At 42.7% G+C, this 19,738-nt stretch overlaps 1 protein-coding gene across 17 annotated transcripts in view; it reads left to right on the top strand.

The window, feature by feature from the left end:
• Positions 1-19,738, top strand: part of kif1aa (kinesin family member 1Aa) — a 290,591-nt gene that overhangs the window by 135,149 nt on the left and 135,704 nt on the right. For 11 of the 17 annotated variants that reach the window (XM_041175369.1, XM_041175336.1, XM_041175327.1 and 8 more), the window contains 6 exons: positions 1,151-1,284; positions 2,757-2,836; positions 5,944-6,019; positions 12,397-12,476; positions 16,524-16,630; positions 18,157-18,240. In XM_041175369.1, the coding sequence (XP_041031303.1) occupies positions 1,151-1,284; positions 2,757-2,836; positions 5,944-6,019; positions 12,397-12,476; positions 16,524-16,630; positions 18,157-18,240 (561 nt within the window). Of the gene's footprint in view, positions 1-1,072; positions 1,285-2,756; positions 2,837-5,943; positions 6,020-12,396; positions 12,477-16,523; positions 16,631-18,156; positions 18,241-19,738 lie in introns of all 17 variants that reach the window. The other 6 variants (XM_041175311.1, XM_041175291.1, XM_041175302.1 and 3 more) reach the window with 1 other exon arrangement.

Below are 19,738 nucleotides of genomic sequence, written 5' to 3'. Positions count from 1 at the left end.
TTTGTCACAACACCATCTTGCAGCTCCTGGTAAAAGACAATACTGTGTTTTTGGCCTGGGTTTGCAGCACTGATGTTTTGGGCCTCTCATGGGAATCGAACATGGGATCTTCCGGGTCCGTATGTCTCATTATCACCAGAACAGTGCAATCATTATCTGGAAACATTCATAAAGGGTTAATTATATATGAGGACCCAACCACATGTAGGGTTACTTTACAGGTGTTCCTTCATGTAGTTTCAGAAATAAAAAAATGCTTTTTGGTCATGACCTCAGGGCAACCCAAGATTATATGACAGCCCCTAAACCAATTCTCGTGAAATATCCTTCCCGTTGATGAATCCCTATTGATCCAGTCGGCCAGGTCCTGTTGCTTGCCTTGTGATTCCTTGAGAACTACTGCCACGTTCTTTGGAAGTTGGCGAGTCAAGTCTTAAGTGGGTGAGTTAGCATTGAAGCTCACTCTCTCCTCCAGGGTTGTCACCCCCATCATCTGCTGCCCCCACAATACACAATTGGTCTTATATTACTGCAGTTATGGTAACAGTGAGAGATCAGCTGGGAAGTGTACGGGGCACCCATACCTCACATGGTAGAGAATATCTGAATTACAACAGAGTTATAATTCAAACGGACAGCAAAGAGCACATGGGAAATGAACAAAGACAAAACAGCGGGCAGCGCCAAGTAAATGGACATCCGAACTTTTACAAGTTCATCTAGCCAATTACTATTGGAAATCAGCACTTCACTTGGCTCTTAGTATTTTTCTCTCACCAGGTAGATCAGCGGCTTTCCAAAAAAATTTATGCATTAATGAGTGACCATTCTAAGTTGTCAAAAAGCATCAAAACTCACCAACACATAAGCACGTCTTAAACGCTTGGGGTCACCAGCCTGACTCCCCCTCAAGCACTAATTCATTTTACACACGTTCATGGTGTCTGTCTGCTTTCTAACATATATTTCTCATCCCGTTTTAGTTCATTTTACCCGACTTTCATTTTTCTTTCTTTCCTTTTCTTTCTCTCTTTCTCCCCATCCCCTCCCTGCCTCCCGCTTCCTTCCGTAGACGTGAACGATTTAGAGAATAATAATCGTAACCGCAGAATAGCAGCTGTCAATCAACGAGCTGACAATTTCTCCACAGTGTCCGGAATGGTGGCTGGAGTGAGCCCCTCGCCATCGCTTTCTGCTCTGTCCAGCCGCGCGGGGTCCGTGTCCAGCCTGCACGACCGGCTCATGATCGCCCCTGGCAGTGAGGAAGCTATTGAACGATTGAAGGTAAATGCTTTCAAACTGTAACAATACAGTATGAAAAAAAATCTATGGAAATTGGAGGTGCCAAAGTTCATATTGAATGCATTAAATTATTAATTTGAATAGCTATAGGAGCTGGAAAGCTAGAAAGTATACTTAGTGAAGTTTTCTAATTCAGTCAGTAGGTGTAGTGATTGTAAGTAAAACCTTTCTTACTGTTTTAGGGATCATGTGACAGTACAGGTGAATCAGCCCTAAGTGCGGGTAATTTTAGGGGAGGAGCTTTCTAGTTGTGGACTTGGTTCAAGCATGTGGCTTCATCAGGGAGCTCTGTAAATAAAGTTTACTGTTTCTAACAAGAAACCTGTCTGGTATACCGAGTATATTATAGTAGGCCAAAGGCAAAAACAAAAGGCCTGCAAACAGTAGCCTGTCTGTTACATTGGCGACATGAAAAAAAAACGTGAGCTTCTCTTGATAGCCCCTGAGCCTCTGATAATGCCACAGCTATTATCAATTCCTGGGGCAGGAGTTTTAGGTCGGTGTGCAGGCATGATCGGTGGGTCCAGGATCGGCCAGAGAACAGACTGCCGCCCGCGATTGGCCCCCGATCACGATTTCATGCTGGCTGACCAATTAGCGACCAACCAGCGTGAAGTGAGCGCTGAAATGCTCAGCATTGCCAAGCTGGGGACAGGAGGAGGGTGGGCACTGACATAAGCACAGGCATGGGCGAGCACTGAATGAAAGCTCCCTGAAGGCAGGGAGCTGCCTCAGGGAGCTGAAGACTTCAAAACAATTAAATAAAGGCCAGGATTTCCTGGTCGGCGACCAGAGGTCTGGGGCCCGAACGCCGACGTGTAAAGTGATGTGCCCAATGTCATCACGTGTGATTTTGCGTCTGACCTAAAAATTCTGCTCCTGCTCACCTTTGAGCCTTCACCTTGTGACATCCTACGTAACAACTTCTGAAATGTTTTGCACTGTGTATTCAAACAGCCAGGACAAGGCACTCAAGTATCAGCCGGCCCAGTGCAGTGTGTCTTGATTGATACATTACCATACTGCACATAGGCCAATCTGCTGAGGGTAATGCCTTGACTGTTATGCTGCGACACATATAGGCTCTGAGGAGGCTGCCTCTTCAGCTGTCAGTGGAAATGCCAGAACTCCGTTGATGAAGTGGTCATTCCTTGAAAACCACTCAATGGGAAACCATCTCTAGACTTCATTTAGGCTATCCACTAGCTCACTGTAATGTAGGTATGTTTGAACATGAATCTCTCCCCCAAGTGAATCCAATATATCAATGAGTTTTACAGCAGCTGCTGTGCTAAGTATTAGTTCTACAGGGCTGTTATATGAGAAATGTTGCATGGTCACCTATCTTTCAGACAGCAGCTGGTTTCTGGCCCTCAATACACATCACCTCTTTCAGCTTAGTTTTTAAAAGGCGTACATTGATGTATATTAACATATCTGCACTATGTCAACAGGAGACAGAGAAGATAATTGCCGAGCTGAATGAAACATGGGAAGAGAAACTTCGCAGAACAGAAGCCATTAGGATGGAGAGGTAAAATACAACCTTAATCTCACCCTGAAATCTGTTATAACAAGGAGTATGAGTTCAAGACCATCAATATTTGAGTCAAACCTAGAGAGCTTCACTTGATTCCTTAGTTGGTATGGGCAGTGCACAATCAAACCCTGTTGACCAATAGCTCTGATTAGATTCCCATGTTTGTGCTGAATTTGTTGATTAAGCTCAGGGAATAGTTGTACCAAACTTGACAGTATTCTCTACCGGGGCCTTAAATTCAAAGTATTTCCCCAAGGCCTATTGCTATGGAGTTTAGGGCATCTACACTGCAGCACCATTATATTGGTAAAATACTGAAGTGCCGATAAATTGCTGTTAACAGCAGATCCCGAATGGAATAACTTCAGAAGCTGCTGCATTTGTCCAACCCTGCGACCTCTATGAGAACAACGAGCAGTGGAGGTTTCTCTTGGTCAAACACATTTCCAGCCGCTGTACCTTACAGATCACACTCCTTTAGAAGAGGGAGTTAATCATGGCTGTGAGACTGGTCTCCATATGAATTAGGCTTTTGAGTCTCAGGATCAACCCTGATCTAATTGAATGGTAGAACTGACTTGAGGGACTGAATGGCTTACTGCTCTCACTGTGTTCCTAAGTTCCTATGGCGGTCTTGAGGGGCTGAATGGCCTACTCCTACTCATGCTTTTATAGTACGTAAGGACATAGGAAATTGGAGCTGAAGTGGACCATTTGATCTTTTGAGCCTGCTTCATCATTCAACAAGATCATCGCTGACGTTCTACCTCAACTCCACCTGCCCTCACTATGCCCATATCCCTTAATTCCCTTAGTGCCCAAAAATTTATCAACCTCTGTCGTGAATATACACAATAACTGAGCATCCACAGCTCTCTTGGTTCGAGAATTCCAAAGATTCACAATCCTTTGAGTGTAGAAATTTCTCCTGATCTCAGTTCTAAATGGCTGACCCCTTATTCTGAACTGTGAACCCATGTTCTAGATTCCCCAGCTTGGGCACGCATTTTCTCTGCATTTACCCTGTCAAGCCCCTTAAGAATTTTATCCAATTCAATTAGTTCACTTCTCATTCCTTTTAACTCCAGGGAATATAGGCCTAGTCTACTCAAGTGATCTTGCGGAATGGCCAACTCATGTTCCTGTGAAATGAAAATTGAACCATTTCTACAACAGGCGGCCAATAACACATTAGTCTAAAACACTGATGGCACATTGAAAATTTAGCCCAATGTTGCTGTTAAAGCAGAGAATGGGTTCAATGTTTGCCACTAATATGGCAAGCAATGATTTGCCTTATTAGCCATACATGGCACACTATAATAATAGAAACCTATTATTTCTGGATTGGACATTTACTGCTCCAAACTTTTTGATGGAGCTCTGTCAGCTGGGGTTTCTTTAAAGTGGAGGCAGGTATCAGTGTCAGGACAGGATCATCTGGATGGCATTCATGGAAACCTTAAACCCTAATCTAATTTATGTGGGATGGGGGAGGGTCATTTGTATAATGCTCTGAATGGACTCCTCCTCCTCATACCATGCTGTAAGAGGGTGTTGGCAACCATGGACTTCCATTGGATTGAGGATTTATAGGCTGATAATCAACCTGTTTGACCACATTATGAACACACCTTCCATGGCCATCAAGTCCTGCAGTGGGACTTGAACCCAGAGGTAGGGACGCTACTACTGTGCCACAAGACCTCCCCTTGAATGGCCTAAAAAGGAAAGGGAGTAGCTGAGGCTGGGTGGAGCAGATACTGGAGTGCAGTCCTCTGTTTCCTCATTGATTTTAAATCTGAGGTCAGTCGAAGAGACCTATTATTTCTGGATTGGAACGAACCATGTTTGTATTAACCGTGAGGACACTGGACAGTAGGACACACGTCACTCTTCTTTTGGGATTTTATCACAGATGTTTTTCTCTGAACTCATGTTCCCTGTGCTGCCCCCACAGATAACTGTATCTACTTACAGTAATGGAATAAGCTCATATGTGGGGCATTCAGAATTGGCTATACTTGTGCAAAGTGCTCACAGGCACACCTCCAGGTAAGCATTGAATGGATAATGCTGGATGGTAACATTTTGGTAACGTTACTGAACTAGTAATCTAGTTGTCTGGACTAACACTCTGGAGGTACAAGTTCAAATCCCACCAAGGCAGCTGTGGGAATTTAAATTAAATTAATTAATTAAAAAAAACATTTGGACTAAAATGGTTGCCTCATTATAATAACCATGAAACAAGTGGATTGTTGTAGAAACCAATCTTGTTCACTCATGTCCTTCAAGGAGGAAATCTGCCATCCTTACTGGACTGACCTATGCATTAGCAATTTTTAAAAATTGTTCTTGAGATATAAGCGTCGCTGGCAAAACCAGCATTTAACGCCCAACCCTAATTGCCCTGCCTGCTTTATTCATGCCTTCCTCCACAGACCAAAGAAATTCCAGTATAGAAGGAATGAGACCCTTAAGTGGCAGTTAACTGTCCCCTTGAGGTCCTCAATAGGTATAAGGGCAGACAGGCTGCCTGATGCCTAACCCACCACCATGTGATTTGAACTTGTACCTCCAGAGTGTTAGTCCAGACAACTAGATTACTAGTTCAGTAACGTTACCAAAATGTTACCATCCAGCATTATCCATTCAATGCTTACCTGGAGGTGTGCCTGTGAGTACTTTGCACAAGTATAGCCAATTCTGAATGCCCCACATATGAGCTTATTCCATTACTGTAAGTAGATACAGTTATCTGTGGGGGCAGCACAGGGAACATGAGTTCAGAGAAAAACATTTGTGATAAAATCCCAATAGAAGAGTGACGTGTGTCCTACTGTCCAGGTCCTTCAGACTCACCATGAATGTCGTTGGCTCTTGACTGCCCACTCAGGGCAGTTAGAGGTGGGAAATAAATGCTGGCCTAGCCAGCGACACGCAAATGTCAAGAACAAATCAAAAAAATTGTCAGTGTATAGAATTCCAAAGCAGTCAACCACCCACCATTTATTCCCTCGTGTAAAATTCCAGCAGACCAGATATTTTCCTGTTCAGCTGTGAGGTAAATTCTTAACAACATTCCATTTATGTTACAGAGAGGCTCTCCTTGCAGAGATGGGTGTTGCCATGCGTGAAGATGGTGGTACATTGGGTGTCTTCTCCCCTAAAAAGGTAAATTAGGCTTGAAAGAAAAAAATGAAAGAGTAGTTTCTATTTTGTGTGTGCAGCAACACCAAAAGGTCACTGCTGCTTAATCGTTATGAATGCACATAGTTTTTTTGATGAGCCCATCGATGGTTGTAATCTAATGCCGCTGTATATACTTTGCAATATTTATTGAAATAATTGACCCAAGCTTTCACATGTGAATCAGGCCAGTGGGCTGGCCATTATGATTGTCAATGTTCTGCAACTTGAATGAAGAGAAATCCAGTAATTTACACAAATAAAAAGACATGTGGGTGAATTTTATGGTTTGCCCACTGGCATATTTGAAGGTGTTTGTTGCGGGGGGGGTGGTGGGGTGGAAGTAAAATAAAGTGGATGGCTAGCCATCCCACCCGCCCCTCATCTGTCGCCATATTACAGGAGGATTGGGGGGCTGGTGGGCAGAGTGTGTTATGGTGGTGGGTTAGGCATCAGGCAGCCTGTCTGCCCTTATACCTATTGAGGACCTCAAGGGGACAGTTAACTGCCACTTAAAGGTCTCATTCCTTCTATACTGGAATTTCTTTGGTCTGTGGAGGAAGGCATGAATAAAGCAGGCAGCCCAGCAGCTTTGACAGCACAGACTGCTGTTGGGCAGGAAGGCGGGGGTGGGGGTTGGGGGGGGTTGGTGGGGGAACGTGGGGTGGAGCGTACCTCCTATGGTGGGGATGGGAACACTCTGTGCCCATCAACCTGACAAACCCTGTTTGTCCCTCCCCTCCCCCAGCCTTTCAAACCCAACACCCCACCCCCCTCCCTCTCTGGGATGTCCAAGCTGTGCCCGCCCAAAATCCCCGGGCTTACCTGAAGTCCAGGTGACATTTTCACTTCTTTATGGGAACTGGTTGTAGTCCCAGCAGTGACCACAACTGGCTTCTGGTGCTGCTGGGACCAGATTGGCTGGGAGCTCTTTAGGGTAGGACTTCCTGTTCCTCAGGGGCAGAACTCTCAATGTGATCCAATTAAGGCTGCCCCCAAATGTATTATAACTGCCATGCACCAGATTTCAAGTCGGCAATGTGCCAGCTGACTTTCAGGTCTTAGAAGTGGGTAATCTGTACTCCCATCAAATCCACCCCCTTGTATTTATGTAGAACTTACTATGTCTTTTAGAAACATCCCAAAACGCCACACACCCAATGCATTCTTTTTGAATTTTAGTTGTTGCTCACCATGGAAGGGGTACAGAAGGGGCATGGGGAGTGGAAGGGACGTGAAGGGGTGCAGTGATATGCGAGAGCATGGAAGGGGTACGGGGGATATGAGGGAATGTGAAAAGGGCATGGGGTTTGGGTAGCGGTGGGGGGGGCGTGGGGGGGGGATCGTTGTGGGTGTGAGGTCTAGATGGCCTAAAAACAACGTACAGGACTGGGATGATGCCCCAGCAAACCAAAGCCGGCCTTCTAACCAGCCCGCCTCACCACCTGCGCTCCTTTGTTGCTGCCTGGGGCATGCTTCTGGAGGTGGCATTCCCAACACCAGCCTGCACCAGACTCCTGAAGACCAAAACCTCATGGGAGTTCCCCAATGTTTAGAAGCCGGGAATGCAAAGTCAGGAAGTGGCCTGACAAGTGATTCCAGACCCTAAGGGAAAATTCCACCCAGAACATCAATTTAACATCTGATTTTAAGGACAACACCGACGACTGTGCTGTACTTCTTCAATAAAATATCACTTAGTTTATGTGCTGAACTCTTGGAGGAGGGCTTGACCCATGAGCGTCTGCTTAAGAATTAGGAGTGCTACCAATTGAACCACACTAAACTTGAGAAAAATCCATTTGCAATTTGTGAGATTCCCTCATATACCAGCCTCACCAATTCTACCCAAAGGTTACAACATAATAAAGACGCTTTTAAATTGCTGTTGGGCATCCAGAGAAGGGTGGTCAGAAACTCTTAAACCTCCAAGAGATATTGTACCAATGTTGATAAATGTTTGTGGGAAAACATTCAAAATGCCAAGAGGAAGGAGGCATGTTTTTCACTGCCTCTGATACTTTGGGAATCCAAGTGAAGCAGAGACCACAGCGCCTGGAGAGATGAACAGTTTGGCTCCTAATGAGGGAGTGGATGTTGTGCTTTTACCACCAATGGTACCAAGTTAAAAAGCATCTCTTGTTACAAGAGATGCAGCAATAGATCCCCATGTCCAACCACAAAGAAGTTTGCCAGGAAATTTCAGTGTTAAGTGTAGTTTTCTAAAACTCAGTATAGCTGAGCACTGGCTCTGTATGTGTGTTTGAGTGTGTCTGTGTGTGCATATGTATGGGTGAGCATGAGTCCACATGTGTGTTTGCGTATGTGTAAAAAACATATTCTAATTGCTGTTGGCTGCTTTCCTGCACCTGGCTTCCAGTGGCTGCTGCTTTATAATTTGATAACCGATGTTATTTGTTCTTCTGGTTTTTGCCTTCCTGATTTTGGCCATCTCTCCCTTTTCCCACCGCTTTAACACCCCTTCCCCTCCCCCTCCCTTGCTCAACAGCTGCTAATATTTTATTCCTGTTAGATTGTCAACAGAAGAGCTGCTCAGATGTTGCTGGAATCCCTGAGGGCATTCTCTCCCAAGGAGGTTTGTTCTGGGTGACCACGTGTGTGTGAACAGTGTTGTGATTCTTCTGATGTGGTTTGTTCTGTCGCTTGTTAAACAGAATCCCTGATTCTTTTGGTTGTTTCTGATTAATTTTCCAACATTACACTCCTCCATTAATGGCTCTTAACCTCATGGACCATTCCAGCAATAAAAAACATAAATTTCAGGTCATATTTTGGGAAGGACTTTTCAACCTCACCCTCCCCTCCCCCTATCTTCTCTCCCCTTTTCTGCTCTCTTTCTACCTATCTCTGCCCCACCCCACTCTTCCACTTTGTCTTCCTTTCCTCTTTTTCCAGCTCTAGCATCTCCATCTATTCCATTCTCACTCCTTCCCTACTCCTCCTCCATTTTCTTCCTCCCTCCCCTTCTTTCATGGTCATCTATTCTCCCCCTCCATATTTCCCTCTCCCTTTTACCCTTCACCTCCTTCACCAACTCTCCCCTTTAAATGTAATTTAATTACGTTCATGAGAAATCCTGGGGTTTGAAAAGATTGCTTGGCCTTTCACCCTACCTCCAAAGTTCATGTACACTCAGTTAACTCTTGGGAGAAGATTCTCTAAGGTTTTTTCTCTGACTTCCCCAGAAGTAAATCAAGTAAAACTCCAGAATCTCTATTCTTCCATCCTACAATCTATATCCTTGACCAGTTGCATTCCTTAATATGATATCTGCATCATTCCAGCAGCTCACAGACCCCCCATGTTCTAAACACATTTACCCATCTCTACCTGTGCTTCCTGGGGTAGCCAATCTAAGCCAGAACAGGACCACTAACAATTGGGCTCCATGTCTGAACTAGGAAACCAATAAAATAAGCCAGCGGTCCTTACTTCTGATCGCTATCCACACCCGCCTGTTGGGGAGTGTGTAAGTGTGGATGCCAGGGGAGAGCACATCTGTGCCTGACTATGATACCCACACGCCATGGCCAAACGGCTGCCTAGGTTCTTGCATAAATAATGGTTAATTGAAAGAGCTCATGGCACCCATGGATGTAAAATTATTGAACTGAATCATAGAATTATACAGGAAAGAAAAGGGCCATTTGGCCCATTGTGCCTGTGCCACTGAAAGTGCTATCCAATTAGCCCCCCTGCTCTTTCTCCATAGCCCTGCAATTATCTCTTTTCAAGTTTTATTTAATTCCCGATTGAAAGTTACTATTGAATCTGCTCTCATCCCCCTCTCATGCATTCAGATCATCATAACTCACTGCGTAAAAAGCATTCTCTGCTCCACCTTTCAGGTTTTTTAGACATGCCTTCAAAGTGTGAGGGAGAATTAAATAGGGAATGGGATAGGCTCACATTGCTTGCACAGACATGCGTTCTTTAATTTAAGAAAAAGGTTGAAATTTGAGGGAGGAAAAGTACCTTGGTTATGGTCCCACATCCCTGGTAAAGTTGACACAATCCTTTGTGTACCATCATGTGTGCATGGCCACCTAGATGGCCATCAGTCTATCAGAAGGGACAGCAATACATTTCAATTGTAATAAATCCTTTATTTTGTAAGGGCTCTGATATAAGCACTAACATCACAGGGTCTGCTGTCCTCAAAATCCCATTTGAGTGTACTCCATGTATTATAATGTAAGGTATGAGAAAACCCTACTTCAACACATACTGAGATATGTAAAGATATGCTGTATCATTTCCCAGCTGCCTCATTTTTGTGTGTTTGTTTGAATCTCCAGTAATTAATTAGCTTTACACTGATTAATCGTTTGCTTTGGCTTGAATGAGGCTTTGTTATTATTTCTCTCACTTCGAATCACATCAAGGCCAGTGGAAGGTGGATGTATACTTTTCCTGCAAATATTCCAACTAATCCAGTGCTTGCCAAAAGCTAGAGGCCTGTCAAAGCTCCTCAATGCATGAGTCACTCAACATCAGGATCCCTCCACAACTGGGCCCTCATTTCCTTTCAATCAAAGGTCCTGATAATGAAGTAGGCCTTTAAAAGGATCCTGATGTTAGGTTTCCTCCTTAAAAGGGCTCCAGTGACCATGATTTTGATGTTTGTATCATGCATATAGAAGCAATTTACAACACATGAAACAACATACAATACAAATGTCCTTATCATAGCTCAAGTACAATGCACTGACTCATTGTTGGCCCTCCCACTGGCTGGTCCTTGGCTCAGACACTCTCGAAGTGTCACTCAGCTCATGGTGCAGATGTCCCCCTGACTGTTGCCTTTGTTTCTAACTTATCAAACATTATTTTTGCATTTTGTGAAAAATCTTATTGGATTGCATGCATTTTTCAACAAACAGCGCTTTGTTGTGGAATGCAATCCTTTAACCAATAAGGGATTGGTATCTGAAAGGATGCTATGGTTGGTCAATTCTTCCCAAGTGAGTACTCAATAATGGCTATATTTAGTGAAAGGAACCAATCCATGAATGGAATGGGCAGAGAGTAGAATGTTAACACAAGAGTCCATGACATGCAGAGAGGGATTCAATAAAAGGATGATCACAGGTAGATTTCTAAATACTAAGCAGAAACCAATCATAGGGCAGTGGAGCTAATTGTCATTATTTGCTAGCCAAAGAGTGAGGACTGTAATTGGCACAACTCACCATCTCAAGAGTGATCTCCAATGAGAACTACTTGCCAACTAATGGATTGCCAAATTGAGAGCTTGCTTATTGAGAATGGACAATCAGAAGGTTTGTATGGTTCTATTACCAATACTTGTGAGGCTCTGCTACAGCCTCTCAGACAGGTCTTTTTAGAGGTGGTTGTCATTTATTTCCCAAGTTGCTGAGCAACCCTTGCAGTGAAAGCAGCAAAGTAAATAAATGTGATCTGATCCCATCGCCCTAAGAAGTGGGAGGCCCCTGTTACAACAGCTTACATTTAGATAGCGCATTAACTTGGTAAAACCTCCAAAGGTGCTTAACAACAACAATATTGATTAAAACATTTTGACATCAAGCCATAAAGGGAGATATCAGAACAGATGACCAAAAGCTTGAGAAAAGAGGTACATTTTAAGGAGCATCTTAGAAATGGAGAGATAAGGAGAGCGGCAGGGAGCTATAGGGAAAGAATTCCAAAACTTGGGGCCAAGGCAGCTGAAAGCACAGCCACCTATGGTGGAATAATTAAAGTTAGAGATGCACAGAGGCCAGAATTGAAAGAGTGCAAATATCTCAAGGACTTGTAAGGCTGAAGGAGGTTATTGAAATATGGAAGGGAGATCCACTGAGAGATTTGAAAACAAGGATGTGACTTTTAAAATTATGGTGTTGGACCGGGAGCTCGTGAACGTTAGCAATCACAAAAGTGATGGGTAAATGAGATTCAGAGTGAGTGGAAGATGGGAGGCCATCCAGGAGAGTATTTGAATAGTTGGGTCTAGAGGTAACAAAGGCATGGATGAGGGTTTCAACAGCAGATGAGCTGTGGCAAGGATGGAGTTGAGTGATGTTCCAGAGATGGAAGTAGGCAGCCTTGATGATGGTGTGGGGATGTGGTTGGAAACTCATCTCAGGAGTCAAATGCAACATGAAGGATGCGAAAGGTCTTGTGGTGGAAACGGTGTTCAGGAAATGGAGTTTGTGGTGGGAAGCAAAGACAAAAACTTCAGTCTTTCCAATATTCCATTGGAAGAAATTCCTGCTCATCCAATATTGGATGTTGGATAAGCAGCATGACAAATCAGAGACAGTAAAGGGGTCCTGTAACAATTGCTTCCTGTAACTATGTATGATTTTTGCTTGTAGACTCCTCACCTGGTGAATTTGAATGAGGATCCACTGATGTCTGAGTGCCTCTTGTATTACATCAAGGATGGAACCACCAGGTACAACTCACTCCAGTTTGGTTCAGACTGTTCTAATACAGGCTTGCTCATTATTTTTTTTTCATAGGTGTCTAATCAAAGCCAAGCATTCAGGTTGTCTGATCAGTGAGCAACAAATTGCAGTAATGATTGACTCTAAGCTGACGATTTGCTTTACTCTAACAAATATTTAACAGTCAGTAGCATTTTTAAAAATCAAATTCAGAATTTCTAGCTATTCAAAGGAAACAGAAAAGGAACATTAATGATCAAAAAAATGGACCACATTATCTGTCGAGTTTAAGTGGGCATAATTATTTCCAATAATTGAGGGGTCTAGATAAAGGGGTATTGATATCAGATTAAATGTAAGAGATATAGTACAGAGAGCAGGTGAAACCTGTTCACACGGTGATGTTGCGAGGCTGTGGAAGAGTTAGTGACTGAAACAGCAACAATGTTGACGTTCAGAATTGATTAGAAAGAGGAGTAAAGAAACATGAAACCAGGGTGAGCATGCAGAATTGGGACTACTGCTCATATGGAGGATAAACACCAGCCTGGGCTCACTGAGTTAAACAGCCTATTTCCATGTTGTAATTTCTGTGTAGCTTTATGTAACCTTGGATTAAAAGGATTGTTACCTTTTTGGTCCTTTTCTAACTTTCTTGCTATAGATTATTTCAGCTCCATAATTGCCAAAGCTTCTGAGCCTCATTCCCACAGAGGCCTCCACTTTGAATTGCAAATGGTCTCTTCTAGGCAGTGCTGAAATACAGGCCATTTGCAGAAGTGATAACCTGCAATATATTTTGAGGCAATTTAAAATGCTCAGGAGTTTGAATGGTGCTCAAATACTGATGACTCAGTCTAAAAGCAGATGGTTGGCACCTACACCACTCTTATATGTTTGGATCATTGCCAATGCCTTCAAGAGTGTTTAACTTTGTCTTGAAATCTCGGTAAGCTTTTAGCAACATACCTGGGAAGAATCACCAAACCCTACCTCATAATTGATTTCAGGTGCTGGAAATGGCTGCATATTAGATCTCATTTTAAGTTTAAAACATCAAGTTCATTTATTTATGAAAGCTAACCAAGAAAATAAATAATTCATAAATATGATGAACTCTTTAGGGTTGACAATCTTCCCCCTAACTCAAAGTCGAGACAATAATATTGCAACAGCTCTTTGTAAATTACTTCTAAATAATGCAGTGTTTATTTTCTTAGTCTGTCAGCCTCGTCTAAATTGCTTCTTGGAAATTGAAACTGATTTTTCAATTTTTGGGAGTTTCAATCTGCATGGTTTACTTCTCAAAGTTTTCAAATAGACTTTTTATTTGAACAAAACAGCTTCTTTCTATGCCTCAGAAAAGAGTTACCAGGACATATTTGGATTTTGAAAATCTGACCACATAGATTTAAACAGGAACTTTAGTCATATACAAACTGAATTTTAAGTTTGAATTACTCCTCCCTTCAGTCATGTAATCGAAACGACTTACAATATTATTTTGGGATATGCTTTGATTTAGTTCAACTGTGCCTCTAATGTTCATTATTTTGATAATTTGCATTCGTATACTACCCTGTCATGTCCCAAAACTTTTCATTTACAATGAATTACTTTTGCACACAGTCATCATTTTGCACATAGTAATATGCAGGGGTTGCAAACTCTGCACACATTTCAGGAGGTTTTATAACATGGCCTCTTGTCTCCAACCGTCTTGGCCCCATGTTCCCATCATGGATCGCCTGACGCATCCATCCACTCAAAACACAGCCTTCCACTCCAATTAGGAAGCAGATAAACTCTTTATTAACTGGTTAGATGATTTTTGACTCCCGTCTCAAATGTTCGTATAATTATTAAACTGAAGTGCTCAAATAAACTGAGAAAAATATACAATTGCTTTTAATGCCCCTTGAATTATCCTTGAGGATTTCCACACAATGGTGTCCTGGACATTAAGCTTTGAAGAATCCAGGACTGTTATGAAATAGAGATAGCTTAAGTAAGTTATATTGGTATTTGTGGGTGTTAGGAATGAGTTTTAGCTTTAAAGTTTAAGTTTGATTTTATTTCTGTATCTGTGTGTTAAGAAAGATCAAATGGAGTTTTAGTTTCACTTTAGAAAAGTACTTGCATTTCTAATGAGGAGTTTTACAACACCTAAAGAGAAAGCAAACATACAAGGGTAGAAGGATTGGACTGTTGCCTTGCGACAGGGATTCAGAGAGTTACGTCCCTCCTACAGACACACACAGAGAAAAAGAGAAACAGCAGATTGCTATGGAAGCTGTTTGAGTGCAGTTGGTTCTGAAAGTTGCTGCCAGGAGAGACTGGAGCAAAGGGGACAGATAGCCAGTCCCAAGCTAAGGAAAACCCCACAAATCCAGGAGAGTCGAAGAAGAGAAAGTCCAAAGAAGACCTTCCAGTCAAAGGAAGGACAAGAACCTGGGAAAAGGTCCTGTTAAGTGAAGTTAAGGTTGAGGGCCAAAGAGAAAGGCTCCAAGCTTCAGAATTAAAGAGACAAAAGCTGCAGAAAGCAGATTTAAAGCAAGAACAGCTTGTAAGAGGCAAGAAGGTCCAGAGAGACAACTGAAGGTGTGTAACCCTTTGCTTTGGGCATGTGAAGCATTGGTGTACTGTTGACAGCTGAGCCAGAGAGACAGAATGTGTGGAAGACAGCTTGAATGCATGTGGTGACCCAAGGAAGAGGAACATCAGAAGGAGAGTTTGAAACCCTGGAGGTGAACCATTGCTGAAGACATCTGAGAAAAAGCGTCGATTTGGGAGAAGGTTCCAAGACGAGGCCTTGGAAATTGGAGATTGGAAAGCCTCACATGAAAGACAGAGTTCAGTGAGACTGATTGGCTCACAGTGTGACAAGCATCTGGGGGGAGTTGTGGAGAGATCCATAGCATCTGTTTGGGGTGGCATCTGTCACTTGATTTCAGAGTGTGGTGTGTCTGACCACAAGATGCCATAGGTTTACATGGACTTATTGTGGACGTTAGAGTATAAGTTAGTTTTGTAATTTGTGTTATCCTTACAAATCTGTATATACCAGTACAGGTATAGCTGTGGGAGAAGGAATATTGTAATATGGTTCATCTTTTCTTGTTGAATAAACGTTTTCTTCTTTTGTTAAAAGTTCATCAGCTGACTCATGAGCCTCTGTTCAGTAGCTACTCTCCACGTATCTAAACAAAAAATAAAAGTTAGAATCTATCAAGCTGGGTTCCACACTGGGATCAGGCTTGTCCAGGGGTAACCTCAGCTGGGATCAGAACAAGGACGCTCTTGCAGGGTTGGTAACATCCACAAATGGCCAATTAATCTGTTTTTGGTCGTGGTGGTGAAAGGGCAATTGTTAGTCAGGAAAAGAGATCTTCTCTGAAATTATGCAATCAAATCTTTAACATCTGCCTGCACCACAGGAACAGACCGTTAGTCCCTCCTACAATGCACCACTGCTTGAATATTGATGGAGCAGAAGCTTAGGTTATAGGGTAAATATTAGAAATGCGGACACTGGGAATGGGGCCTTGGCATCCTGGAATGCATATTGGAAAACTCAGAGTCACCTTCCATGAGTTTTTATATGTTAAGTCCTCAGTTTTCCATTGAACTCACAATCTATCTTCTGACTTTGTTGGAAGAATGCAGGCGATGCGTAAACAGTAATTTCTGTAAGGGTGCTAACGAACACCCTCCCCCTGCTCACTACAGTTTTGATGGAAACCCTAGAGAACAACAGAAATAGCTGCTGACACCATTTCTTTGAGGTTGCGACCAAAGTTACAGTGAAGGATCGGCAAAAACTCTTCAAAGAATCAACCCCATAATAGACTATTATTTTATATTTGGCTACAGCTCCAATGTAGAATCCTCTCAGCTAGGTGCTATTGCCTTTAAAGTAATTACTGACAGTAGATTGGTTTCCTCTTAACTAACTTCCTAATGTAACAACGGGACAATCGAGCATGGGAATCTCATGTTACAGTATGCTTTGTGATATTTTTATAGATTTAAAACTATTTACTCTGTTTCCTCAGAGTTGGACGTGAAGATGCAGAACGGCGGCAGGACATTGTACTGAGCGGACATTTCATTAAAGAAGAGCACTGCATCTTCCGCAGTGACATTAAATCTTTAGGTGAAGGTACAGCACTCTGATCATATCTGTAGGGTCTGAAGTTTCTGGTTAACAGAACCTCTAATCGACCAGCTGCACAATGATATGAAACAATCATCTGACACGACCCTTGGCTATCCTCCTCTTTCAGCTACCATGCCCTAACAGGGTATTGGCGACCATGGACTTCTATTGGATTGATCCATGATTATGCTTAGCAAAGTACTGCAATGGTTAGCCATTGCCTTCTGCAATATGGCTGACCAGGAAACTCTCCCGCTCTTACTCCCTGCCATCAGGCATATTGAAAGGATTTACAAGCTGATGATCAACCTGTTTGACCATGTTATGAACACACCTTTCATGGCCATCAAGTCCTGAAGTAAAACTCGAACCCAGAACTTCTCACCCAGAGGGATGGATGCTACCATTGATACCTCCCACCCCTAAGCAATTCCTGGTGTAAAACAAAGGTCTTGAAGTGGTTGTAACTTTTAATAGAAAGAAACTTTAACTTGGGCTAGAGATCTTCACTTTGAACCAAAGCTATACATGCAGCAGAATCTCTAGAGCACAGAATGAGCTCTTTTGGCTCAACATGCCTGTGCAGGCTATTTGAAAGAGCTATCCATTCATCCCACAACCCTGCTCTTTTCTCACTGTCCTGAAAATGTTCCTTTTTAAAAACATACCCGGTTGCCTTTTGAAAGTTACTATTCCCTAAAGGATATTAGTGAACCTGTTACATTTGTATGACAAACCAAAAGCTTCAAGGTCACTTACTGAATTTAAATTCTCAAACTGCTACTGTGGGATTTGAACTTCAGTTTTCTGCATTATTAGTCCAGTAACATAACTACTGTGGGGGCAGCAGGGTGGGGGGCTGGGGGGTGCAGCAGTTAGCTCAGTTGGCTAGGCAGCTAATATGGGGTTCAGATTAACAATGGGGTTTGAAACTTGTTCCAGCTGAGGTAGACTTGGGGCCTGTCTCCAAGCCCTACCTGTCATTTTAAAAAATCACAGCCTTTAGAGATGGATCAGTGAATAATTGCCAAGGACCTAGGCCTTTGGGCCAAGAACTCAAGATGAAGACTATGCTGCTGTTCCCAAGACCAACAGTACAAATTCACTTCAGAATTGAAGAAGAGTCATACGGACTCGAAACGTTAACTTTGTCTTTGCACAGGTGCTGTCAGACCTGCTGAATTTTTCCAGCAATTTTTGTTTTTGTTTCAGATTTCCAGCATCTGCAGTATTTTGCTTGTAGCACAAAATGGGATCTGTTCTAGCTGCAGGTTTTTGGAAACTGCATTGTGATGCCTATGGAAATCCAGCTGAACAAGGCCAGTATTCACTGCTCAAAGGTTCAATGATCAGTGCCACCTCAGGGGAGGTTCTTGCATGAAGTTCCACGGGGAGCAGTGAGACCTGTAGAAAGAGCCCAGTCAGCATAGCTCAGAACAGGGTGCTGTATAAAATGGTCTAAATACTGTTGATTAACAGCTCTGTTGTACGACTGTAAAATCATTTGAACATGTTTCTTTGCATTACAGTGATTGTCATTCTTGAACCATGTGAAGATGCAGACACATATGTCAATGGAAAGAAGGTGACTGAACCAACTGTACTTCGATCAGGTGTGTACTCTGGCTGCATCTTGCGTACATGCTCTGGCTTCAAACATACACTCTGTATTTCATCCTGCCCTGGTGTTAACATTCTCAGAATTTCCTTTTGTCTATTACAATTGATCGCAAGCCCCAAATTACTCATCAAGGGCTGTAGATTCCAATTCAAAGGGAACATTTATACCATTTGAAGGTTACAAGTCTATAACGAGTGATGATGTTCACATTTATGTTGCTACCTCAACTGTCAGTGGGTAATGAGCCTGTGAGACTGCATCTCAGACTTTCAAAAAGAGCCTCAACAGCTAGGGGGAAAAGAATCAGCTGGAATTCCCTTTTATGATACAACGAAGTTTTTTGAAAACTGCGTATGTTTAGAGATTGTGTGAGAAGATGATTGGTGGCCACCAGTTATGAAATGAAGGTGGAAATCTGTTCTTGCAGTATCTTTCACATCACCAGGAAATCCGAAAGCACATCACAACTAATGAATGAAAGTGCAATCACACTTGTTATGCAGGTAAACATTTCTGCAAATTTGAACATGGAGAGATTCTACAAGTGTCAAATGAGATGAATGACAGGTTGTTATGTTTTAAATGGTGTTGGTTAGAGAACGAACATGGGCTGACACATTGGGAAACTCCCTGTTCCCTGCATGGACTCATCATTTATGTCTATCTGCGGGGACAGACAGGTTTCCATTTTAACACCTTATCTGGATGACAGTACCTCCAACAATGCAACAAACCTTCAGTACTGTACTGAGGAGTCAGTCTGGATTTTGTGCTCAAGTCCTGAAGTGGAACTTAAACTCTTGTACAAACTTCTAACTCCGAGGCAAAAATGCTACCACAGCTCCAAACTGGTAATGGTCAGCTCAGCGAGAGGTAGTACCTTTGAAAGAGGAGAGGAGAAAAGAGATGGAAATGGAACTGTAGAATAACAGAAGCATTGTTATGTCCCTGCAGCTCTTTACTGTCAATACAAACACATTGACAGTGGAAATATAGGGCTAAATTTGAAAGTGACCTCACAAACTAGCCTCCAGAGATTATTCAAAGTTTTATTGTATAGTAGGACTTCCCGCATCACAAAATAGCAATTTCAGTGGAAATGTTCCCAAGATAATTGCAGGTGAAAAAGCTATTTGGCCCAACTGAATTCAGCCATCCTAAAGTCCTGCCATTTCAGCATTCAATTGTTTCCCAAAGAATACCAACATCTTCACTCACTCTATAGGTGTAATTTGTCTCTTGAATCTCATCTTCCTCCAAAGCCTTAGCTCAGAGGTAGTATGGTAGTCTCTGATTCAAAGGGTTGTAGGTTTAAGTCCCTGTCAAGAGACTTGGCTGACACTCCAGTGCAGTGCCAAGGGAGTCTTGCATTGCTGCAGGTGTTGTCTTTCGCATGAGTTGCTAAACCAAGGCCTTTTCAGGTGGACATAAAAGGTTCAAAGAAGAGTGGTGGTGTTCTTACCAGTGTCCTGGCCAATATTTATTTCTTA

The sequence above is a fragment of the Carcharodon carcharias genome, chromosome 2, assembly GCF_017639515.1.
Source record: "Carcharodon carcharias isolate sCarCar2 chromosome 2, sCarCar2.pri, whole genome shotgun sequence".
Classification (NCBI taxonomy): domain Eukaryota; kingdom Metazoa; phylum Chordata; class Chondrichthyes; order Lamniformes; family Lamnidae; genus Carcharodon; species Carcharodon carcharias.
The sequence above is the reverse complement of the archived record's forward strand: the minus strand, read 5'-3'. Positions and strand labels throughout refer to the sequence as shown.